At 42.2% G+C, this 26,893-nt stretch overlaps 2 protein-coding genes across 7 annotated transcripts in view; one reads left to right on the top strand and one right to left on the bottom strand.

Annotated features, from left to right (window-relative positions):
• The window catches only part of LOC134217995 (ATP-dependent RNA helicase DDX54), a 130,002-nt gene that overhangs the window by 72,278 nt on the left and 30,831 nt on the right, over positions 1-26,893 (top strand). The window lies entirely within an intron of this gene.
• Positions 12,718-26,893, bottom strand: part of LOC134217993 (AT-rich interactive domain-containing protein 4B) — a 53,015-nt gene continuing 38,839 nt past the window's right edge. For 3 of the 6 annotated variants that reach the window (XM_062696867.1, XM_062696871.1, XM_062696869.1), the window contains 2 exons: positions 14,434-14,577; positions 12,718-14,357 (listed from right to left, as the gene is read on the bottom strand). In XM_062696867.1, coding sequence (XP_062552851.1) covers positions 14,173-14,357; positions 14,434-14,577 — 329 coding nt within the window. In that variant the 3' untranslated portion in view covers positions 12,718-14,172. The remainder of the gene's footprint in view (positions 14,358-14,433; positions 14,578-26,893) is intronic. The other 3 variants (XM_062696868.1, XM_062696872.1, XM_062696870.1) reach the window with 1 other exon arrangement.

Here is a 26,893-nt window from a genome sequence, read left to right as displayed (position 1 = left end):
ATGTGATCACGAACTGGAGTGACAGTTCTCCAGCAGACTTCCGTTTGCCTAGAAGCATGATAATCTTCACAATTCCCATAAGCATCCGAGAAGGATTCTCATCAGAGTCCGAGAGGCATCCCATCAGAATCCGAAAAGAATTTGCACTGGAATTTCTGAAAAATTCCTTTTAGTATCATCGAAGTATTCCAACCGGAACCCAGAAGAATTCACAGAATTCGTTGAGGGATACCCTTCATAATCTACGGAGCATTTGCTTCAGAACCTCTCGTTGATTTCCTTCGGAACTCCTCTGAAATCGTCCGAAGATTTGTTTCGGAATCGTTCGGAGATTTTCTTCGGAATTCCTTGACGATTTGATTCAGAATACTTCGACAAATTGTTTCCAAATCCCTCGACGATCGGAATCCCTCTGACGAATTGCACCAGAATCATTAGACGATTCGCTTCGGAATGCATCGGCGGTTTGTTTCGGAATTCCTCGAAGATTTAGTTCGGACTCCCTCGACGAATAGCTTCGGAATCATTCAACGATTTGCTTCGGAATCCTTTGATGATTTGCTTCGGAATCTCTCGAAAATTTGCTCCGGAATCCCGCAGCGATTTGCTTCAACATCCCTGGAGGACTCCCTTCGGAATCGCTGGAGGATTCTTTTCGGCATCCCTGGAGGATTAATTTGAAGTCCCTCGACAATTTGCTTCGGGATTGCTCGTCAGATTGCTTTTGAATCCTTTTTAATCGAATACAGTTAAAGCAGCCAGTAACGACGCAACAGAGAGCAACGTCTGGTATGTGGAACGAAGTAGACGGCACGATTGGTTCGACGAAGCTGTGCTGTTCTTAAGAAACATGCAAGTTTTACCAGAAGCTCAACGCATCCCTCAAAGGGTTCGTGCCGCGAGCCGAGATGTGCAGGGATAAGGATGAGAGCATCTTGACGGATGAACGTTTGGTGATCGAATAGTGGAGGCAGCACTACGAGGAACATTTAAATGGCGCTGAGATTACAGGCAGTGAGAGTCAAGGCAGCGGAAAAGATGACTACATACGTCAGTTCAGCGCTCAACGGATGATGTAAGCCAACCGGACCCCACCTTGAGGGAAGCTAAGAATGCCATCCAACAACTAAAGCCCAAAAAAGCAACTGGTAACAATTGGTTAGTATCGGAGATGAGATCATCAAGATGGGCCTGGAGCTACCGGAGCACCATCCTTAATGCCGCCTATAAACATATTCCGTCGTCTGTCACCAATAGTGAATGAGTTCATAGGAAGTTATTAAACTGGCTTGGTTGACGGCCATTCGTCAACGGGTCAGATCTTTACTCTATGGTAAATCCTTAAAATGTCGTGAATACTAGGTCCTAACGCACCATCTGTTCATCGATTTCAATGCGGTATACGACAGTATAGACCGTGCAGAGCTATGGAAAATTGTGGACGAGACAGCTTCCCTGGAAAGCTTACCAGGTCGAGTATAAGAGTCGGAGTACGACTTTCAACAGATCCAGTCAATTTATTTGTTTCGCGAATCATTGGATATTGTCGGTCGAACATTTGCAACGGTGGCAGAACTGTATACCCGTCTAAACGTGAAGCAACAAAAGTTGGACTGGTGGTGAATGACGGATGATTAGGACTATCTTTGGCGGTGTGCAAGAACACGATGTGCCTCGGCGAAGAATTAATCACCCAGCTCGCCCATCTCTACGGCGAACCCAGTATCCAGAAGGTAGCTAAAGCCGGTAGTACGATGGGACAGCCGAACAGCGACCCTGCAAATATGGTGTTCGCTTTCGACCCGGCAGGTACAAGAAGGCGTGGAGTGCAGCGAACGAGGTGGGCTGACCAGATACAGAACGACTTGGCAAGCGTGGGGCACAATCGAGGATAAAGAGATGTGGCCTTGAACCGTGTTTTGTGACGTCAAATTGTTGATTCAGTATTATCTGTTTATTCGACTCTATCTTTCCCTATGTCGATGGTTTCCTTGGTCCCTTCAATCTACATACATTCTATAACCTCCGTATCTCGATATCTCTCTATCTCGATGTGTTCTAATCATATTTTGATCTGGATTCACTATCCTTATGTCGATATGTTCAAATTTCTAGGCTACAATATCAAACATGTAATCAACAAGAAAGCAAGCTTTCATCTTTCTATTATATTTTTTTTCTTCCTTTCTCCTACTTCTTTCTTTTTTCCTCCTATCTTCTTTCTTGTTCCTTCTTTCATCTTTTTTCTTCCTTTTCCATCTTCCTTCGTTCCTCCTTTTTCTTCTTCAATCTTCCTTGTTCCGCCTTTCATATGTCTTCTTCTTTCTCCCCTGTTCCTTCTACCTAATTTGTACAGATCCAATGCTCCGTGATGGTATCCTTTTTGTTATGAGAACTAGAACTGCAGAAAGGATTCACTTCTGAAGCAAGAAGGTGTCTCCAGTAAGTGTAAGGAATGGGGATGTTCTAGCTATCCGTAACAGGTACAGCAAAACATCACATGGACGCCCTTATTCGCACTAACTACTAAGGGAGTGGAGGAAGGTCGAGAAGAGCCACGCGTTACCAACTAAAGCTTGAACTGAATACCTGGGACTCACACAATATCCGCGACAATAGTAGCAAACAATGTTCTATACGTATTTCGTTTTAAATAATGGTGTGAAATGCATTGCATAATATGGAAGTATGAAACTGGAACATGCTCCCCAATTTAAAATCCCTTTGTTGTCCACCTGGCTCCGAATCTCCAGGAAATCCAGGAGGAGGTCGGCCGGCTGAAAAACAACAAAGCCCCTGGAGTTGACCAACTACCAGGAGAGCTGTTTAAACACGGTGGTGAAGCACTGGCTAGAGCGCTGCACTGGGTGATTACCAGGGTTTGGGAGGATGAGGTTCTGCCGCAGGAGTGGATGGAAGGTGTCGTTTCCCTTCTTCAAAAAGGGCGATAGGCTGGATTGTAGCAACTACCGCGCAATCACATTGCTGAACGCCGCCTACAAGGTACTCTCCCAAATTTTATGCCGCCGACTAACACCAATTGCAAGAGAGTTCGTGGGGCAGTACCAGGCGGGATTTATGGGTGAACGCTCTACCACAGACCAGGTGTTCGCCATACGTCAGGTATTGCAGAAATGCCGCGAATACAACGTGCCCACACATCATCTATTTATCGACTTCAAAGCCGCATATGATACAATCGATCGGGACCAGCTATGGCAGCTAATGCACGAAAGCGGATTTTCGGATAAACTGATACGGTTGATCAAGGCGACGATGGATCGGGTGATGTGCGTAGTTCGAGTTTCAGGGGCATTCTCGAGTCCCTTCGAAACGCGTAGAGTGTTACGACAAGGTGATGGTTTTTCGTGTTTGCTATTCAACATCGCTTTGGAGGGAGTAATACGAAGGGCAGGGATTGACACGAGTGGTACGATTTTCACGAAGTTCGTCCAGTTATTTGGTTTCGCCGACGACATTGATATCATGGCACGTAACTTTGAGAGGATGGAGGAAGCCTACATCAGATTGAAAAGCGAAGCTAATCGGTTTGGACTAGTCATCAACACGTCGAAGACGAAGTACATGATAGGAAGAGGCTCAAGAGAGGTCAATGTAAGCCACCCACCACGAGTTTCTATCGGTGGTGACGAAATCGAGGTGGTTGAAGAATTCGTGTACTTGGGCTCACTGGTGACCGTCGATAACGATTCCAGCGGAGGCGCATAGTGGCTGGAAATCGTACGTACTTTGGACTCCGCAAGACGCTCCGATCGAATAGAGTTCGCCGCCGTACCAAACTGACTATCTACAAAACGCTTATAAGACCGGTAGTTCTCTACGGACACGAGACCTGGACGATGCTCGTGGAGGACCAACGCGCACTGGGAGTTTTTGAAAGGAAAGTGTTGCGTACCATCTATGGTGGGGTGCAGATGGCGGACGGTACGTGGAGGAGGCGAATGAACCACGAGTTGCATCAGCTGTTGGGAGAACCATCCATCGTTCACACTGCGAAAATCGGATGACTGCGGTGGGCCGGGCACGTAGCCAGAATGTCGGACAGTAATCCGGTGAAAATGGTTCTCGACAATGATCCGACGGGAACAAGAAGGCGAGGTGCACAGCGGGCAAGGTGGATCGATCAGGTGGAGGACGATTTGCGGACCCTCCGCAGACTGCGTGGTTGGCGAAGTGCAGCCATGGACCGAGCTGAATGGAGAAGACTTTTATGTGCAGCACAGGCCACTCCGGCCTTAGTCTGATAATAAATAAATAAATTGTTGTCCACCTCCAAAATAGGCATTCGTCAGCGCACGCCAGGGCCACCAGCGCCGTATCTTTGCCATACTGACTTCCTAATATCTGATTCGATCCTTCCGGTTTAAAATAATTGCCTAATAGGTTTTCCGTTGCAGAACTTGAGATGTCCTATGCCATGGCCGCCAAAAACCGTAGAACGGGAAAGAGAATAGAAAATCTACACAAAAGAAGCATCTGACACTGCTGCGGTGATTCATCTGGGCCACCACCGCGTCCAATATTCGTTCGTCGAAAAGCACCCAGCACTCGTTCATGCTGTTTCGCTTCCGGAACGAAAACCAATGATTTCGTAAAGACAGGCTCCTGAAATTCACTGCTCTTCTTTATGTCGCCACCCTCAAAACCTCCAGCACTGCCGTGACAACTACTACAAACAGACGAAGGGAGCACCGATGGGAAATCCGCTATCACCGTTTTTCATGGCGAATCTGGAGAACAACCTACAGGAACAAGGAATACTACCCGAGAAATAGTGGAGATACGTCGATGACATCTTCAGTATCATCAACCGAAAGGATCTACCCAGGATTTTGGTAGCGATAAACAACGTGCATAGGGACATCAAATTCACCTTCGAAGAGAAAAAAGAAGGTAAACTACCTTTCTTGGATCTACTGGTCATCAGGGAAGAAAATACAACATTGATCCTCGAAATTTACAGGAAGCCCACACGGAAACAAATGCATACCCACATGCATGAATAAAAAATTATGAAATCATGAATCAGGTCAGTTCATGAAACCATGATTATAATTCATGATTTCAGGAACATTATTCATGGTACTAGGCAATCCTCATCAGTCGACAGTATGCATAACCGGTTATACTTCGAACACTTCATTCCCAAGAAGTAAGAACGGCTGAGAGGTAGAACGCCGGACTCTCACTCAGTGTTCAAATCCCCTGTTGAATTTTTTTTTATTCTGTCGATCCTAACAACAAAATTGTAACGCATTGGTTGCGTTACGCGAAAATAAATCATGAAATCATGATTTATATTCATAGTGTATTTTCATAGCATGAAAACACGACGGATTCATGGAATCATGAATTATTTTCTCATTTCTGGGAACGGATTTTTTACCCGTGCACGAACACCATGAGAGTCATCCCATACACATCGAACCATTCGTATCAATATAAAATGGCAGCATTTCATCAAAAGATTTTTTAGTTACTAGATAAAGATTGTCGCTGTCGTCGCTGTCCGGAACATTTTTTGCTGGCGAGGATAGGGGAGCTAAATGTCAAAGAAGGAAAATCCATACGATTTGACAGCTTGGTACCCAACATGTTCCGGACAGCAGAACAAAGGGAACCGAAGCGACAATCTTTATCTAGTAACTGAAATATCTTTTATCTCATCACATGATGCAGACGATACTCCTGAGCGAAGAAGGAAAAACAAAGGAACTACAACATTTCTTGGAAACAGCGAAGATCAACGGATACCAGGAGAGGACTATACGAGCGATCATCGACAAGAAGGAAAGGACCCTACGACGAAATGGACTTACAACGCTGACCGATCGATGAGCCGCTAGAAAGAGTTTCGGTCCCATATGATAAACACATCACCAACCAGCTACGCACTCGACTAAGGAAATTCGGCATCGATCTAGCATTCTCCAGTAGAAGCAACCAACTCAAGTCTCTATTGGGTTCAACGAAGGATAAAGTAGAAATGTTAAATAAGGCAGGCGTTTATAAAATAAGTTCTTCCCAATGTGAAAAAAATTATGTACCTAGGCCAAACAAAAAGATCATTAGATGTAAGGCTCAAGGAACATATGGCGGAAGTAAGTAAGGCGAAAAGAGAAAACGATAAGAGATTACATAACGAATTTAGATCTAAGGTAGCAGAGTATGTGTATAAGGAAAATCACCCAATTACGGCATCAAATATTATAATCTTAAGAAATCTCTCTTCCCCATAGAAACTTGATGTAGCTGCGAGTTTGGAAATCTACCGACAGGTATAAACAACGCTGTTGAATAAGGATCAGGGAAACGGCAGCTCTTGGCTCTTCAAGTTTCTACCTAAGCAATAGGGTACTTAGCTGTATAGGTAAATAGGTGGTCTTCGCGCTAGCCAAGGTGACAATAATAATTAGGGTGCGTTGAGATTAATCGAGGGGAAGGAAAGTTGACGCATATCTCCGAACATCCTCCCCGCCTTGAGGCAAATACTCAATCTGGAAGAGGGCACAGCTTCTGTACCGGACGCTTATATTCTGATTTTCCCCGACGAAGCGTAACAGTGCGGACTAAAACACGTTTGTCCGGGTGAACCGCTACTACAGCGCCAACTCCCAAGCAGTGGGCGGTACATTGTCATTTTTAATCAGAACGAGCTGGTCTAGCTTAATGTTATTTTCACGATTCTTCCATTTACCACCAGGCAGGGTGGCGATATACTCATCACGCCACCGATTTCAGAACTTAAATGTAAGTCTCTGTACTTTCTCCCAACAATCTAACTGATTTACTTTCAGATGCGTATCGTCCAGCTCCGGCAACAGATTTAAGGGCTGCCCAACCAAGAAATGCCCAGATGTAAGGGCCTCGAAGCTATCAGCTGAGTTTAAATGGGGTGAGCGGCCTCGAATTAAGACATGCTTCTATTTGGCAAAGAACGGTTGACAGCTTCTCGAACGTTAATTTCTCATTTCCGATCGCAGACCGCAGTAGCCCTTTAGCGCTCTAAGCGGCTTCCCAAATGCCACCTTGATGCGGACTGGATGGTGGAATGAACCTCCAACGAATGCCAAGATTACTAAAGAAAGGCTTAGTTGTCTTGCTATGGGCTTGTGTAGCTTTGTAGATTTCCATCAGTTAACGATCAGCACCGACTAGATTTGTTACGTTGTCGGAACACAATTCATTGCCGTAACCTCGGCGTGCAATCATACGTTTGAATGCGCCGAGAAACGTATCTGCAACTTCCAGATGAACCGCTTTGCTCGAGAGACACACGAAGACGACTATATATCCCTTCGAGTATCGTACGCCACAAGTATTACTGCATCGTACCATAATTGGACCCTCGTAATCAACACCAGCGTGGCTGAAGGGTCGAAATGCAGTCACGTGCGCTGCTGGAAGGCATTTTGCTTTCTGCCGACAACATTTTACATAACTACGAATAACTTGCTTGATCAAATGTTGACAACCTTGAATCCCGTAGGCCTGATTAATCGTTGCTGTCAAAAGCGAAGGGCCAGCGTGACAATTCTGCAGGTGCCACTCTTCAACAATCAGTCGTGAAACGCGATGGGCTTTTGGAAGAATCATTGGATGATTCTTCTCGAAAGAGAACGATGACTGCTGCAAACGCCCTCCGACCCAGATTGTTTCTAGGAATGGGTACAAGCTGCTGATTTTGGATTTTGGAAAGACTTCGTTCTTCGTCGCTAAAGACTTTCTTGGTAGTGTTCATGCTGAGCCAATCTAACAAGCTGCATTCTTGCCTCGCGCAACTCGGATGGTAGTATAAGCCCAGATCGTTTTTCGTAGAGTCGATGATTTGGATCGCATATTGAAGATAAATCGCTTTATGCACGCCAGCTGTCGGCATGCTGCCGCAATAGTCGACCGACAGTTCAAAAAGTGCCTTTCGATCTCGTACGGCACGGCAATGTTGACATTTAGTGTTTGAAAAACGTTGACGTACCTCCAATGTAGTGTCATCGTATTCTACTGATGCGATGTTTTGCTGCCAGATAACGGAATCTTTAGCCAACCACGCAGGTCCCGACCACCACAAATGATGATCGATAAGTTCGACTGGAGATATCCCACGTGATACACAATCGGCTGGATTTTTGTTCGATGCAGCATAATCCTGCGTGGCAGGATTTCTAGTATTGCCGATGTTCTGTTGGTTACGTCGGCCACGTAGGTATTCCATTTACGAGGGTGGCCGGAAAGCCCTATAGTTGAAAAAGCACTTTGAAGCCGGAAGTGTTGTATAAACTTTTCCGACGAGTTTCTCCACACTACTCGTAAGTAGTCTCGATCATCAGGGTGCGTTAATAATTGACGATACATTTTGACTGCGTCAGCCGTAACTACCACCTTGTAGAATCGGAAGTCCATCATTTCATCAAAAAGATCATAAAAGTTGATATTTGGAGGATCGAGTAGCAGGTCGTTTAACGAAATTCCAGAGGTCGTGGCACATGAAGCGTCAAATACGACTCGTAATTTGGTCGTACTGCTATCTTTACAATCCCATGATGCGGCATATAATATGTCGTTTTACAATCGGCTTGGATTTCTGTCTCCGGAATTAGCTTCATGGTGCCCAAATCTTGATACTACTGCATAAAGGCGACATATATTTCCTTGAAACTACTGTCGCTCTCGAATTTGCGTTCCATTGCACGTAGACGTTTGACTGCTGCATTTAACGATTCTCCCAGTTGTTGTTTCGATGTATCCATAGGCAATCTAACGATTAAACGAACATCATCCGAACGTGCGTGTGTCGAGTTGAAGTAATCAACGACCATTTGCTCTTCTTGTGTCCATTGCTTAGCTTGACGTAGCTCTTGATCCTCCCAGAATAATCGCAAGGTGCGGTCGATGTCAAATGCCTGGTGAAGATTTACCATCGAGTGATGTGTGTGCGTACAAAATTACTTCGAGATCCTTCCCGCAACCATCCATCTGAAGATAGAACGCTGTGCTACAGGAATACCATCCGCGTCCTTGACCTGCCCTACTTCGAGTAAAGACAAGAAGACATCCGAGCCAAGTATGATGTCCACCAATCCTGGTTGATTTTTTGAAACGCTGGCACGGAGATGCCGTGAGCTTTCCCATAATATATGCTACTGGCGTTAGTTTGGTTTCCATGTTGAAACGTGATGAAATCATCAATGAGACTACGCCGACTGTAGAACCCGACTACTTCACCACTACCGGTGTCAGAGACTTCAAGAGAAGCATTCTTGCGCCTCAACCCAAGATGCTTGACACATTCCGAAGTGATCAGAGATGCTTGGGAACCACAATCGATCAGAATCCTTACCGCGTGTAGCTTCCCATCACCTCCTCGAATGTTGGCCACCACCGTTGGTAGCAATGCGAATGCAGACGAACCTTGCTGTTTAATAACCGCCTGCGTGACGTTTGTAGAAATCGTGGAGGTATCCAATGCTGGTTCCCGACTTCCTTGAGCTTCCTGCTTTTTCTCCGCAGGCTTGATTTCCTGTTGACAAAGTAGTGTATGGTGCCGCTGGTTGCACTGTGGAGTGCGGCAAACTGATTTTGATTGGAGTCTAATTTCGATTTTGATTGACATCGTTTTGCTGTATGGGATGCACGCAAGCAATTGAACACAATTTTGCGGTGAGTGTCAATTCCCTTCTAACCGATACATCCATGGCTTTGAACTGCTGGCAGTGTAAAGTTGGATGATCCTTATGACACTGTACACACGATTGCAGTGAAGTACTTGTATGAAAGGCTTGAAATTTCTTCTCAGCTACACTGTTTTTCGAAATGCTTTTTTTTTTCTAGAGTTGACCAGTTGTAGTCTTAATAGACTGGTATCTCGGCTGGGCTCTCCATGTGATACACAATACTAGCAGACGACTCAAGCTATGTTGCTCACTAGGTCACTGTGGTATGGGTTCGTATTGTGATTATACCGATACATTTCCCTTCCCGCAGTCTGTCAGTTTAAAAACAAATAATAATAATAATGAAAGCTCATCACGCGCATGAATGTTTTCCGAATAATTAATATGTAAAGTTGATTTAATGTTTTCTTGGAGCCGACATTCAATACCGAATAGTAGTCTATGTTGACAACGGGTAGTACTGATGCCATCTCCAAGTAAAGGCCGTTCTACAGCGATTAACGCAACGGCGCATCTTGACAGTAATTCTGTATTCTCTGTCAAAACGCGTCACCGCGCCCCACCACCGCAGTTGAGCCATAACACTTTGATGTAATGTGATGGGATCATACTAGTGGACTTTGTTTCAACATGGAATAATTTAAATGGTATCGTAAATATACAATAAATTAATTTAAGTACTATTGCAATAAATCGACATATTAATCTGAGAGCTTCCATTATTTTGGCGGTTGATCAAGATTATGGCGTCATATCCTTTACAGTACTGTCTGATATCATAAATTTCAGTAGTCAAATGGTCATGTTCTATTCCGCTCTTCAAAATTCAAGTCTTTAAAATCTGGTCCAAGAGTCAGTTATCAATCGTATGGTAATTACCATTAATGCTTCATTGCGTCTATTTCCTAGCTAAATGAATGAATTTTACGATTATGAAGCATTGATGTATATGAATAACATTATTAAAAATATGTACTACTCGTTGATAGTCATTTCTATTATTGTGAGTTGTATAATTAATGTAAAACACTATACTTGTCTTCTATATTTTAGATCTGTTATTGTCATTGTGTTGTTGTCGGTTGTCTGTCTGTTATGTTTCAACATAAAGGTCTTTTATAACTTTGTCTTATTAGTGTTTTAGTCATTGTTAGATACAGTATGTATAAAACTACAAAAGAATTGTTGAGTATTGCCTTACAAATCCTATGTCCTTCTTCTATCTATCAATATCTGTTTTCTCCTTTTATCAATCTCTTTTTCTCTTTTATAATCTCAACCTCCACTTTTTTCTTCTGTCTCTCTTCTATCTCAGATTTTCAATTTAATATTTTTCTATCCAATAGTACAGTAAACTTCTACCTTGACTGCTCTAAACCATTTCTGAAACAAAAATAAAAAAAATAAATTCTGTTTAATTACTGAATCTAAAATGTTTAGGTATTATTATTTCATTTTGTGATCAATCTATTTTTTAATCCTACGTTTTTTCTTGGCTGATTTCTGGTTTGCTATGACATTACTATTTTGAATTTTTCAACCTGATGTAAATCTTGATAAGTCTAAATACCTGTCATAAGACGAGTTTGAACAATCCCATTGAATTCCACCACTTAATTGTATCCTGACAGATACGTATTTCGACCTCAACAGTAAGGCCGTCTTCAGTGTCTTGTACTTGACTCGACTGACCAAGTCGAGTCAAGTACAAGACACTGAAGACGGCCTTACTGTTGAGGTCGAAATACGTATCTGTCAGGATACAATTAAGTGGTGGAATTCAATGGGATTGTTCAAACTCGTCTTATGACAGGTGAAAACATTCCACTAAAAAGCTCAAAATAATTTTCTTATCAAGTCTAAATAGTTCTCCACTCCCAATTGAAAACATTCTGAAAATTGAATGCCTCTAAAATACAAAGTAGACTTCTCAATTTCAATCTATATTACAACCTATCCTATCCTACCTATGGCCACGCGTTGGCTTCGCTACTTCCAGTTGACGAGAAATTGATTAATTTCCCGACCCCTTGGAGAGTGCTAATGAGCCCTAGCGGATCCTCCATGTAAAGAGCTATACCTGATAAGTATGCCGGGACATACGATCAGGGGCTCAGTCTGCAAAGCAGCCGATCCACTGTGAATCGTTAGAGGCGCACTGAAGTGCTCCAAATGTGATATGATACACAGATGAATATTATCTTCAGTACCGTCAACCCCCGTGACCTTGGCTAGGGAGCTACACTGTTTTTCGAAATGTCGTTCTTTACACTTTCTCCTGGTTTCCTTGAGAACGCTGCACAAGTCTCCAGAGCGTCACAGCGTTTCTGTAAGAACTCGATGAAATCAGCGAACAGCAGATTTTCCTCGCCAATGATCTTCTGCGCCTATAGTGTACGGGTTTCTCGGTCAACTTTTTCGAGCAATACATGGATAAGCCAGGGATCCGGGATCTCGTACTCGTTTCCCAGAGCTTTCAACTGTCGGATGACGTCGTCAGAAGTTGTCACAAGTTTTTTCAGACCAGCTGCGTTGATGACAAGCGGTTGATCGACAAACTCCCGCACAAGAGCAAGCACTGTGTACTTTTTCATGTCATAGTGCGTCGCGAGTATTTCCCATGTCTCCATGTAGTTCGCGTGACTGATCGGAAAGGAACTTACCATTCGCTTTGCTCCACCGGCCAGGTTAGCACGAATGGACCAAGAATTTTTTTTTTGAAAAAAAATTCTATGACTACTCGCCGTTTGTATTGAGAGGATTAATGGCGATTATCTCTCAATGCACACATGTAAAAAGCGGTTCATAAATACATTTGCTAATTAATGCTTGTCATGCAATGTTTTATATTGCTGATTTTGTTTTTCAAAATGCTGAATTGTTAATATGACTGATTGTTGGAAATAAACTTACCATCGAAAGGGCATCAGATGCTGGACACATTGCCGTATGATTTGATTCGGCGATTTTGCATCGAGGAAGTTGTTTCGGATGTCCTAGAAAAATGTGAATAAAAAGACAAAGATTATTTTATTTGCAATATAATTCTTATTTGTTATTTAAATAGCCATCTCTGTGTGTATATGTACTTGTGAGTGTATTTAAATGTGTAATACAGATTATGCTATAGGGTGACATGCGCCCAAGAAGAATTAATTGTTTGCTCACTCGCTTATCGTCAGATTTTTGAGTACGGATTACTCTTTCTGATTTCCAATAAATCGAAAAACCAGGGCACTACATACAACAAGCACAGTGAAATCATATATTATATGATTGGTGGTGGTTAAATGTGAGCATTCATCGGAGGTTTCTTTTTTATTGATGATGTATACCGTTTATTTACATTTAACATTCGTCACCGAACAACATGCTTATCAATAATAGACGCCGGCAGCTGCTGACGGTACGGTTGATTTGCTTTTTATTCCTTTCACGCAAATGACTGTTAGGGTGCTTTGAAAAATCAAGTGCCTTCAAACCTCTTATTTAATTTTGCAAATAAATTTCGTACTAAAAAATGAAGGTGAAACGGATCTGTTACCTGTATTTAGACAGATCAGATGTAACGTACCTATAAACGATAGTTAAAATTTCAAGATTTCAAATAATAAACTGTGGGTTGGTTGTTGGACCACCAGTCCTCCCGTGAGAGCGATGATACGTTTCTATCCGAATTGTTGATATGCTTAAAATCACATCACATTTTCAATGAACAATGGATACCTAATGGATCATCTGACAAATCAATACATCAAAAGTTTAAATCATAAATTAGTATCAAATATGATCAAAACGTTGGAGGAGCGAAGCAATTTCAACTTTTCTTCCCACCCTAACGATTATTAATAGAACATGAATGAAGTCTTTTGTGTTGTATTGAAATTCACAGTTTGTACAACACTATATAAAGAGCCTAAACTAGTTTCTTATGTTTAGCAAATACTAATGGCTAAAATTGCATGACATGTTGGACACTATATTAATAGTTGCTAGAAAGAATCTCAAACCATTTAAACGCGGAACATCAATTGCTCAAGCGTAATAAAAAATCTCCCTAGAAACAATAACAGATCGCAAACAAGTTTGAGTAAAACCTAACTGTAAAGTGCAATATGCCTAATTCGTCTAATTTACAAAGCACACTTTTGCGCTATTCTGAAATGATCGAAACACAGTTTAATCTACCTCTGGCGGAGCACCCCTTTGCGAACAAGCACATTTGGGAAATGGGATTCTAAAAAAAATGTTTTACACTTAATATGACTTACAACCTAATCACGTTCTTGTGTTGATGGCCTCTCGGGTCTTGCTCCACCAGAATCTTAGCCCAAAATCTCATCACACAATTATGATCTGTATACCTACAAATAGTGCCGCACTATAGACTTGTAAAATATTATAAATTAAACGAGTGTAAATAAATTTCATCAGATGTGGCCTATAGTTACAATTCAATCGGGTGCCGTCGGACGACAGCCTAGCTGTTCCCTGCGCCGGCGGCTATTTTGGCCTGTTTCTTGTTTTCGCGTTCGCGTCTGCGGAGCTTCTTCCGTCGACGATCGATGCTTGCCAGTTCGGCCTTTATGGCGTTGTACGTTTTGCGGAGCTCCTGGATCTTCTTTTTCAGGATCGCTATCCTCTGGGTACTGTTGAGCGCGGGATCTGTTGAACAGATGACAAAACAAACATTAGAATCTATAATCTTGGGTGGCTATCATAGTCAACAATACAAACTTACCCAAATTGACGAGGAAATTGTACTGACAGGGTCGACCGGATTTTCCGCTACCGGGTGACGCCGAGCTGGAACCTCCGGCAGCCGACGAAAGGTTGCCCCGGTGGAATGCCATCGAGTCGGAGTTGTCTTCGCTGTCCGTAGCTGCTGGCATCGGCGAAGCGGGAAGCGATGGAATAGTCGAACAGTTGGACATTGAATCGTCCGAAATATCGTCGTCGTGTTCGTCATCGTTTCGGCGAGATGAATTGCGAGGAATCATGTAGATCGATTTGAATCGGCCGGAAGCGGGATAGTGCGAACGGAGATACATGTTAGTTTGTAAGAACTTGGCTAGATATGTTGAATGAGACGTGTTCAGTTGGATATGGATTCATTTGAAACACAAGTTAGTTTATATAGATCGTTAAAGAGGTACGAATCGATGAATTATACCCACAGATGGGCTCAATGATTAACATCAGGCAGTAATAACTGTATTATAGACACATATCTACCCGCAGGTACATTTGCAGAAGATATCTTCGCTTGCAGTGGACACATGAGTACCTCCACAGACAATACAGTTGTCGCACGCTCTTTGCTATTCGACCGTTCCCTCTTTTGTCGATGGACGGTATCGATTTTTATGTTTTCGAAAATAACAGAACTGGGACCGGATTTTATATTAATGGCGATTTGATATTAAACGGCACGTGATCTCAAAGAACTTTAGAAAACGGCGATACCCCGCTTGGCATAATTTGAATGCGATGTCAAATTAAAGGCCGTTTGGCATAACTTGTATGCAGTGTCAAATTGAGGGCCGTTTGGCATAATTCACATAAGTTGTTAAATTAATGGCTATTTGGCATTATTCACATCAGTTAATTATGGCTGTTTGGTATAATTCTATTTTGCGTTTTGTATCATTTGGTGCTATACCATTCCACAGTTGATACTGTGGAACATTTTACCATACCTGTAAAAATGTTGCAAAGAATGGTGATAGTTGTAGACGCCATGATTTGACGGGTTCGTATGATTTCTGGCCATTTCGAGAAGGAATCCACGGCGAGCAAATAGTAGTCACCGTTGATAAGACCGGCGTAGTCTAAACGGACTTGGACCATGGCACAGGTACAGCTGAAGCGGGGAATTTGGCTGTCAAAGCGCATGGCCAGCATGCTCTTACAAAATCGACAATCTCTGTATCAAGTGACGGCCAACATACGAACCATCGGCCCAATGAGCTCGACGAGGCCATGTTTGCGTAAGGGAGACGGAATAACAAGCCTTTCACCGAAGAGGATGCAGTCTTGCATCGTAGACAACGATTCACGACGATTATGGAAACGAAGAAGTTCTCGATCGGCAACACTGACATTATCGGGATCGACTATTCTGCTGCCAACAGCAATAGTACAAATCAAAGGCAAGAACGGAGTGCTTCACGAAGCTCGAGCTCTGATAGATTCGGGATCCCAAGTGTCACTAATTAGCCAAGAATTTGCGACAAAACTGGCTATTCCCCGCAAGAATGCGAGATTCGTGGTCACGGGTCTCTCGCAGCAAGCAGCAGGAACCACAAAGGGTGTAGTTCACCTGCTCATCTCGTCTCGGTTTAGTGAGTCGGTGGTACTTACCGCTGATGCATACGTCCTCGGCCGACTTACAGCGCCCTTGCCGCGTATTTAAGCTAATACTATGTTCGCACTAGAGCCTTGTAACATGTTATTCGGCTATCTTGATGTGCTTTCTTTTGTCGATAATATGAATAACATGTTATTCAGAAAAATATATTAAGCTCTTTTAGTGGAATGTATTAAACCGTCTAAGACGAATTAAGTACTGTCCATTTAATTCCACTAGTTAATTTTCGTTATCTTTGCAGATACGTATTTCGACCACAACTGTGTGGTCGTCTTCAGTGTCTTGTACTCGACTCGACTTGAAGAAAACAATCGCAACTTACACTATTTATACTACGCTAGGTACCTAATCTAATCTTATTTGCCTACTTTATTTACCTATACTGTAAATTACTTTATTGTTTAGGTAGAAACTTGAAGAGCCAAGAGCTGCCATTTCCCTGATCCTTATTCAACAGCGCTGTTTGTACCTGTCGGTGGATTTCCAAACTCTCAGCTACATCGAGTTTCCATGGGGAAGAGACATTTCTTAAGATTTTAATATTTGATGCCGTAATTGGGTGATTTTCCTTATACACATGCTCTGCTCTGCTCTGCATGCTCTGTTATTCAGGCCATAGTGCGAACATAGTATAAGCGACGCTTAACTCAAGGATTTACTTGTCATAAGACGAGTTTGTACAATTCCATTGAATTCCACCACTTAATTGTATCTTGACAGATACGTATTTCGACCTCAACAGTAAGGCCGTCTTCAGTGTCTCGTACTTGACTCGACTTCCTGAAAACTGAACCTGGCAGATCTAATCTTCCGTAGACCTTGGCTGCTGAACGAAACAATCAAGCGGCAGTTTTGCAACTTTCGGTGAATCGTTCTGAGTCTACTCTGGAAGAAGCTGATCCTCGAACGGAATTCTAAACTCACTACTCACGTCTTACGTAAAAACGGAAAAACAACACAATGTCAGCCACAATTGAAACGGATGTTCGAGGGTTCGATTATCTGATTAATCGTCAACGAGTGAACAACGGCTGGGAGAGGTGCAGAGTTGTGGAGGCTACGGATGTGTTGCGCTGTTACAAATGCTGCTATTTTTGCTAAACGACAAAAGTCAGAAAAAAAAGACAGAAAGTCAGCGCGACAACGGATAGATTTTTCGACACAGCAATTAGAGGAATCTGTTCCTAATGTGAACCTTTTTGATTCTGGCCAACATGTCGCAAGGACCATCTGAAAACATTCTTGATCGGGCGCTGGGACGCACACTTGCCTCTAGCCTTATGGAAGGTCCTTATCCGCTCATCACAGTCGAGCCACTGCACCCAGCGACCATCAGTCGTTCCGGCCCTGTGTTTGAGACAGGTGAAGGGACCTTCCAACAACGATTCTCAGGCAAGTACGCGCTCAATTCGTTCAGTTCTTCTTCCGAAAAGATTCCCGATTCCAGCCGTCACGCAGCAATGCTTCATCCAGCCGTAAATCATTTCCATCGGACACCGGGACGCACACTTGCCTCTGGCCTTGTGGAAGGTCCTTATCCGATCAACACAGTCGAGCCACTCCAGCCAGCGATCATCAGCCGTCCCGGCCCTGTGTTTGAGACAGGTGAAGGGACCTTCCAACAATGATTTTCAGGCGAGTACGCGCTCAATTCGTTCAGTCCTTCTCCTGAAAAGATTCCCGATTCCAGCCGTCACGCAGCAATGCTTCACCCAGCTGTAAATCACTTCGATTGGACACCGAGACGCCTTGTGGAAGGTCCGTTTCCGCTCATCACAGTCGAGTCACTCCAGCCAGCGATCATCAGCCGTCCCGGCCCTGTGCTTGAGACAGGTGAAGGGACCTTCCAACAACGTTTCTCAGGCAAGTACGATCTCAATACGACCAGTTCAACTCGTGTAAAAAATCCCGATTCCAGCTAAAATGCCGCAACGCTTCATTTTGCTGAAAATAGTTCCAACGTCATTGCTCGAAATGATGCGCAATTCTTGTGCGTCTACTACCAGAATGTCAGGGGCCTACGCACGAAAACGACGGATTTGTAACTACGATTGTCGGCTTGTGATTACGACATAGTGGTTTTAACCGAAACGTGGCTACGGTCTGATATATGCAATTCAGAACTCTCGTCGGACTACACGATATTTCGTTGTGAACGTAGTGAGTCCACCAGCAACCTTTGTAGAGGTGGGGGTGTGCTAATTGCTGTGAAACATGAACTGAATTGTTTCGAGGTGACCCTCGATGGCTGCATCGAACTCGAGCAAGTCGTATTGTGCGTGAAACTTCCAAATCGATCCGTATATATCTTCGGAATTTACCTGCGTCCAAAATCTGATCCAGCGCTCTACTCCGCCCATTTCTCCGCCGTTCAACGAGTTTCTGACATGTCTTTGGACAACGATATCATTCTACTGCTAGGGGATTACAATCTCCCTTACCTTCAGTGGCGTTTTGACGACGATAATCAACGGCTTGCTTCCCGTAAATGCATCTAGCGAGCAAGAAATTTCTCTAACCGAAACAAACACTTTAATAAAGATTAAAAAAAAATTCTCTAACCGAATCAATCTCCGCCAGCGGTCTGGTGCAAATCAACTCCATTTCGAATCGTAATAGTAGAGTGCTTGATCTTGTGTTCACGAGCTCGTCGGACATCTTAGAAGTTTCTCAGCATGCCTTGCCCCTTCTACCAACAGATGATCATCACCCGCCAGTGCTAATACAAATGGATGTAGCAGTTTCGTACCCGCTCAAACTGAACGCGATCCAGATGCTATAGATTTCGACTTCCGGCGATGCGATTGTCTCTATCTTAATTCTGAGCTTTCTACGATCAACTGGAATTAATATCTCCAGGCGCCTTCTATCGATGGTAATGTTGTCTTGTTCTATGACAAACTGTATGAAGTTTTTCAATTGAAGGTACCTCGTCGCCGAAGTAATAATCACGGTATTAGCAGAAAGCCCTGGTGGAATGCTGAACGTCGTAACCAGCGAAAAAAATTGAGAAAAGCGCGCAAAAGATTCTTCGCCAACAAAACCGACGAGAACAGGAATGCACTCCGACTGGTGGAATCTTCCTATAACGAGCTTCTTGACTCCTGCTACCGTAGACACCTGGACAACTTGCAGTCGAATTTAAAGAACAACCCCTCCATGTTTTGGAAGTTTGTGAAATCTCAGAAGACAAGTAACCAAATTCCGAAGACAGTGAATTACGGTAACGCTATAGCAACTACATCTGACGAGGCTGCAAACCTTTTTGCGGCATTCTTTCAAAGCGTATTCAATGCAACATCTCTGCACCCAGCCCACGCAGCAGGCTTCCAGAACGTCCCAGTCCATGAAATACGCCTTCCACGCTTTCAGTTCTCCCATCGTGAAGTGCTAAAGGCTCTTTGTGACCTTGACGTGTCCAAAGGTGCAGGAGTGGACGGCTTAACGCCCTATCTTCTGAAAAGTTGTGCTGAATCTTTTGTGACTCTACTGCTACTGCTTTTCAATCAATCTATGAAAGACAATACGTTCCCGGAATGAGCATGAGCATGAGCAGGATAACCGTACAATTCGTAGTTGCTACTCCGTGATTGATTAGAACTTGCGAAATTGCACAGGGAACCAATTGAATGGAGCTTGGGTTTAGCTATCATTCTCAATGTGCAAATTTCGGAAATTCAATGCATTTTACTAAATCAATTACGGCGCCGGCCACGTCCTTACGGTCATCAAGGGAAGGAAGGATTATTAGTTCAACTCTCGTTGCTACTAGAGACCGAGTATACCTCTGCATCTCCACGATAGTCTTAGGATGGGATATTGTGTTAGTATGAAGGGATATATTATCTGGATTCACTTTGGTAAGTGATGCGATCTATGGGATAGGAATATATGAATGAGAATTAGAAGTACTAGAGTAATGAGAAAGTATTAAAGTGAATTCTAATGGGATTCATTTTTTTCCAATTAGAATTTGAATGCTATTGGATTCTAATACCACGCACACGTCTCATTACACCATCGCTACCCGCACATCAACCTCACACATTCTTACTTGTATGAGGCCTGCACGAGCATAGCGACCGTATATAGCATTCGTATGCGGGTACAAATGAATACCAATCTATTTTTACATTTTATTTACTGCTACTAAGTAACAGGCAGCTTTTTATAACAATTCTATATTTAGAATCATACTTGCTAGCAATGAGAATTTGATTTGCAAAGAGATTGAGTAATATGATTAACGAAATTATCTAATAGGAAAATTGGAAAGGGCCGGTGATCAAACCCTTAATCTCCTGCTTATGAGGCAGAAGCAGTGACACAAGGCCACCAAGCACCCTCTTGAAAGACAATACGTTCCCGGAATAATGGAAAACTGCAAAAATGATCCCTGTTCACAAATCAGGAAGTAGGCGCAATCTGGATGGTGCGGATAGAATCGATTTGATTGTCAAACTGAAACCAAAACTTTCTATTGTGCCGGAGCCAAACATTGAAAATTGTTCGTTTCTGATCTAATATTGAGAAGTATTGTTATTATTTGGGGAAAAAATAAGACTAAACTTTGTTTGAGTTTTGTGTTCTTTGTAACACATATTCTCACATTATATTTAGAGTGGAAAATTAGTAGGAATGCAACTAAAAAGCACTTGTTGCGAAATTTCTTGAGATTCAGCAGCTGATTGGAGCATGAATGTATGTAAATAATCGTAAAGTCATGTAGAGTCTAGCGCATTTGTGCGCCCTCAGGTAAAGTGGAAACAGAAATTTGAAGAGCGGGAAATGTATGACAGCCAAGTAACTGCAAAATAATTTTGTTTATGGGAGTGATTTCAAAATATCCCTCTACTCGCTTGAGCGCATAAAAGCGGCTCTATCCGCAGCACCCAGGGCGTAATGTTGAAAACTACCGCGGTATATCGATACTATGTTGTCTTGGCAAACTCTTTGAATATATGATCCACAAAGTCATATTATCAGCAACTAAACATGTAATATCAGAACGTCGTTCCACGTCGCACTACTACGACCAACCTGTTATGTTACTCTAACGTGCTGTTCCGTGAAATCGAACAGCGAAATCAGGTGGATTCGATTTACTTCGACTTATCGAAAGCGTTCGACTGCATACCACATCATCATGCCGTCAAATAAGTCGCGACACATGGGCTTCCAGACTGGGTAGCGGACTGAATTTTATCCTATTTGACTGGCAGAAAAGCTTACGTTGAAACAAACTCTTCCCGATCCGAGGCCTTCGACATTCCTTCGGGTGTTCCGCAAGGCAGTGTGCTAGGGCCTTTAATTTTAGTTCTCTACATAAACGACCTAAGCCTTCGAATCTCGTCTGCAAAGCTACTGTTTGCCGACGATCTAAAAAACTTCAGAGTGATCAAATCATTACTAGACTGCGTTGCTCTGCAGACGGACATTGAAGAACTTCTCCGTTGGTGCGATGAAAATGGGATGTGCGTTAACATCAAGAAGTGCAAGGGGTTCACTTTCTGCCGATGCCTATCTTCAACTACTTTCGCCTATACCATCGATGGAATGGAACTGGACCGTGTCGCTTCAATCCGAGACTTGGGAGTCGTAATAGATTCTAGACTGCGTTTCAATGTGCATATTTGTATTATTACTGATAAAGCTTGGGCAGTTCTCGGATTTATTCGTCGTAATGCATCGCAGTTTACAGACATACGGATTGAAGTCACTGTACTGCGTCCTCGTGCGTAGCATTCTTGAGTATGCTGCCCCTGTTTGGGATCCTTACCACACTTCGCAAGTCATTCGTATTGAACGTATTCAAAAATCATTCATCCGTTTTGCACTTCGTCACTCACCGTGGAATGACCCCACAAATTTACCAGACTATCCTGCTCGCTGTCAGCTGGTGGATCTTGAACTTTTGTCAAGAAGACGATTGAAACTAAAAAGATTATTGGTCCATGACATCCTCAAAGGATACATATATTGCTCGGATCTTCTCTCGGAGACCCAACTCATCGCTCCTAGTCGTAGGTTACGGCACGCTTCACTCATCACTGTCCCCATGCACTTGACAAATTATAGGTATAACAGCCCTTTAAGTTCCTGTTTCAGAAATTTCAACGTTGTGTGTGATATGTTTGATTTTAATATTTCTAAGCATTGTTTCAAAACTGGGATTAAGAATGTAGTCTAATTTTTTGTCTGTGCGATACCATCGAAGACGTTTCAATAAATAATAAAGTAAGCCAGGAGGCGGAATGTGATGCTCAAGCAGTTTTTAACCGCAGAGGAGCCAAATGCAGCGGACTTGGCACTCAAGTTTTTGACAACGAGTTTCAAGCAAGGTTTGGAGGTTTCTCGAAAAAGCAGACTGAAGTGTTTGTATCCATTCATCGATGGAAACGGTATTTTGCGAGTTGGTGGCAGGTTTCAAAGCTGAGCTACCTTTTACGGCATGAAGCATCCGATCATCTTACCGAAGCTGTATCGCTACACTGCACTTAGAATCGAGAAGGGTTATCTTGAAAATCTTAACTGCGGCACTAGCTTACTGATTGCATCCTTGAATCAACGCTTCTGGATAATACGGCAGGTGATTGAAAACTGTGTCCGTTGTAACCGTCTCAAGAGACATACAGCAACTCAGCTAATGGGAAACCTTCCATCGGTTCGTACAACAGCAGTAACAAGAGCGTTCACGCACGTTGGTGTGGACTACGCAGGGCCAATCCTGGTCAAATCAAACAACCTTCGTGGAGCAAAAACTAATAAGGGATACATAGCCGTTTTCATATGCCTGTCGTCGAAGCAGCAGGAGATCTTTCAACCAACACGTTTCTCAACGCTTTGAAAAGGTTTGTATCACGGCGTGGCTTGTGCAACGAGATGTGGTCAGACAACGGCACGAACTTTGTCGGTGCTGACAGTCAGCTGAATGCTTATTCTGACATCGAATACAGCAAGAAGTTAAAGGAGGTCTACGAGTTGCTGCAATCAGGATTACACAATGAAGCAATTGGACGATTTCTTGCAAACATGGGTATTGCATGGAACTTTATCACTCCATTCTCGCCGCACAAAGAAGGTATTTGGGAAGCGGCGATGAGAAGTACCAAGAAGCATCTGCGAGCTGCCATTGGCAAGGCATCTCTTACCTTTGAGGAACTGATGACCGTTTTGTGCCAAACCGAGGCTTGCCTCAACTCAAGGCCACTCTGTGCTGTTTCAAAGTCTCCTGATAGCACTGAAGCCTTAACTCTGGGGCACTTCATTATTGGGCAGGCTTTAAATCTGATTCCCGAGCCTGGTGTTCACCATATTCCCGAGAACCGTTTGGACAAGTACCAACAATTGCAAAGACATACAACTGATATCTGGCTTCGTTGGCGTGATCAGTGGTGCCGGGAGTGGGTGGGATAAGTAGGACATGTCCTACGCATGAGCTTTCCTGGGCTGGACAATCAAAGCATTGTCCTACCCATATTATGGAAAGAACATATGAAGTCATTGGTTGACAAGAATTTTTGTGTTGGCGAAAGGTGATTTCAAAGTTAATCAGAGTCTGAACAATAAATAATCATAGAGATTTCTGGGATCCTAAAGAAATACACTACTAATTGTTTATGTTGTGTTATGGTACTTTATGTCTGAAACTATGTTTTTTATTATCATTTAATAATTTGGGTTCCAATAGTTCATTCAATAATTCATTCAAAAGGGAAAATTCCAAAAATGTGTTGTATTGCGGACTTCTATTGTGACGGTCTACCGCTCGGCCTAGCAAATTGCTGTTTTTATTTCGCTAATAAAGGAGTTAAAGCGTTAGTTACAGTATTGTATACTAAATAATAACATAATTTCAATTATTTAATTTAAAATACTACAACTAGTGCTTTAAGCCCATTATAAAATTCAAACAACTAAGTTTTAGGCTAAGATGCACTAAAAATTCACCATACTATATATTTCGGAAAAGTCCAGAATTTCCCGTAACACGGTAGATCACTTTGACGTAGTGTGTTGCGGTGTAAGCCCAACTAACAATTTTGGTGCTAAAAGCTTCAACTTCTAGCCTTTGGCTGTATAATATTTGAATGAAAGCAGCCAATGCTGAATAAAAGAAAAGCCTCTGCAAATAATCCCTTAAACTTCAACTCGACTATTACCCAAATATCTATCAGCTAGTTAGTTTGTGCCGAATATATTTCATCTTTTATCGTTTATGCAGCTTTCATATAGTCATAAAACAGCTCTGTCTGAATTAGCAAAAGCTTAACGGTTAAGAGCTCATGTATGTAATTAAGTTGCTTGTTAGCAACTTCCTACACACTTAAAATAAATCGCAGATTTCTGTGAAATTTCACCGAAATCTCAACAGCAGAACTGTTCGGTAAAAATTTTACAGATTTTTTGGTAGTTTTGACAGTTGAACAAAGGAAAATATCGCAGAAATCGGTGAAATAATTACCGAACAAATCTGCTGTTGAGATTTTGGTGAATTGAAGCAAAATTCACCGAAATCTGTGAAATGATTTAAGTGTGTATATTACGGTGGGTAGCATTCACAATGAAAATGTTTTCGCTGTTGTTATAGCACTAACAATGTAGCGTAATGGCGCTATAAATGAACTAACGAAGCTTTTAGGCAACTTCTGTATCTTTGAAGATTACACAACGTTTAAGTAAACCTTATACTGCTTCTTTTAATAGCTTATCAGTATGGAACGTCAAAACCGCAATGTTTACATTTGATTTTTGTTGCCGGAGCTGTGTATGAACTATTGATTTCTGTAATGCAGCTACAAAGGTATTCACCTGCTCTTATAGCAACTGACAAAGCGCTGTCATTAATGCTAGCAGATAGTGTAAGAAAACAAGCCATTTAGAGGCTATATTGCTGTTGACGGCTACTGTTAAACGATTAGCAGCAGAGTAGCATCTATACAGATCGAGAAAATGTTGCCTAAAAACAATTTCAGCGATTGATGATGCATAAAAGTTAGCGCACAGAACATGCTGACAGATGTTTGAATAATGGTTGAAATAATGCTGAAAGCATACTTTTTAAGCTTATGTGCATGTAGGCCTCTTCCTAACGTTTATACAGCATGAATCTAAAAATTGCGTTAGTAAAACAACCTATAGGGTATGCGAAGAAGCACATCCATAATTTTCTTTGTTATTTACATATGTCAAAATGACGGTGATGACAAAGCAGCGGCCATTGAATCAGGAGATCAGGAGTTCGAATCTAGGTAGCAACAAAATTGACAAAATTGATATTTGAGTTTTCACAAAAAAAAAAAACATTAAATAAACTCCGAAATTTACTCTCCTCTCAAATAATATTTAATCAAAATGAATTCAGTGGCTGCATAAAACTTATTTAACAGATTTAAAAAATCTGAATAAGCGCCATTGAAGCGAATTATATTACTAAATGGTTTAATAAAGACATTAAATGTTAGTTGGGAGATCTACCAAACAGAGCCCTAGCTTAATCCATTTTTCTAGCTAGGGCAATAAGTTGTGGTAATTAAGGATTCATCGTATTTAGTCCCCGCTACCAACAGCAGTCTCAGAAATAAAACATAATTAATGTAACCTTGCAGACAGTTGAAAGACTCGAATTCCTCTTGTTTGAGGCTAGACTGTATACAGCGGAAACAACTTTTCAAGCAATTAGTTAAAAAACCTCGGTACCCGGTCATAGGCTGAACTGACTGCTTGAAAAATCGAGTTAGGGGTTTAAATACGTACTAACTCTTCATGAACTGGTGAAAATGGTAGTGGGAGGAACACACGGAAGTTCTTATTACTGAACAAATTCTCTTGCTTGAAATGGTCTTGTAGACAGAGCTAAATCCCGGGTTTTCATTGTTTACTGGTGATATTCTAGAAGCAAGACAAGGATGTGGCTAGGGCTCCGATGCATGGCCAAAAACAGTATCACTGTTCTGTTTTCTCAAGAAAGGATTGATTTCCTATTGATAAGGGGCGCGCCTTCAATGGGATTGCTCTCTGTGAAGGGTCTAAATAGCGGGACCTTGTCATGGTGCTCTTGAGGAAACAAAACAACAACTGTATCGAAACCGATACTGCATTGCTAATCAATAGTAATGAAGTAATTCGACATGCACTTTAACACTAAGGATACGAGTAACGCTACAATAGATCTAATAACAGGTCGCAGTGGCACACCCGAACAGGAAAAAAATATATATATTTCGGAATGCAGCCGATCCGACAACATACTAAGCCATTGGAATGAGTAATTGGCAAACTACTACATGCTCGAACCGAAAATATTCTTGGTTTTCCCGAGGTGAAAAAAAGTGGTTAAAATCACCAAATCCGATTTTTTTAGATGTGATGTTATTTAGGATCCATAAGTAAGTAAGTAAGTAAGATGTTATTTAGCACGTTTAAATGGAATTGTTGGTTCTACAAACCTCAAAAGATTGAATGAAATCTGAGGAACCACAAACATCCCAAATCCCGCTTGAAATTTGAACCATAGATGATTCTGAGCATCCCAAAAATATTATTTGACAGTCATACGATTTCTTGGCAGATCGCTATGAATCATCAGATCCATAACCATTTCTGGAAATTAATTTAAAAAAATCCAAACAGTTAGTATTAATTTAATTAAACCATTAAAGATTTATACAAATTTCTGTGATCTATGGTTTCTGCTGATACCTTATAAAGATATTCGATAACCATAACGGGCCGGATTTAGCCGGAAGGGGGCCCCGGGGCCGGCGGTATGTAGGGGCCCCAAAATTTACAAAAAATGTTGGTTTTGGTACATAATATTTGTGGGGGCCCG

The sequence above is a fragment of the Armigeres subalbatus genome, chromosome 2 (genome assembly GCF_024139115.2).
Source record: "Armigeres subalbatus isolate Guangzhou_Male chromosome 2, GZ_Asu_2, whole genome shotgun sequence".
NCBI classification, from domain to species: Eukaryota; Metazoa; Arthropoda; class Insecta; order Diptera; family Culicidae; genus Armigeres; species Armigeres subalbatus.
This window is presented reverse-complemented; position numbering and strand designations above follow the sequence as displayed.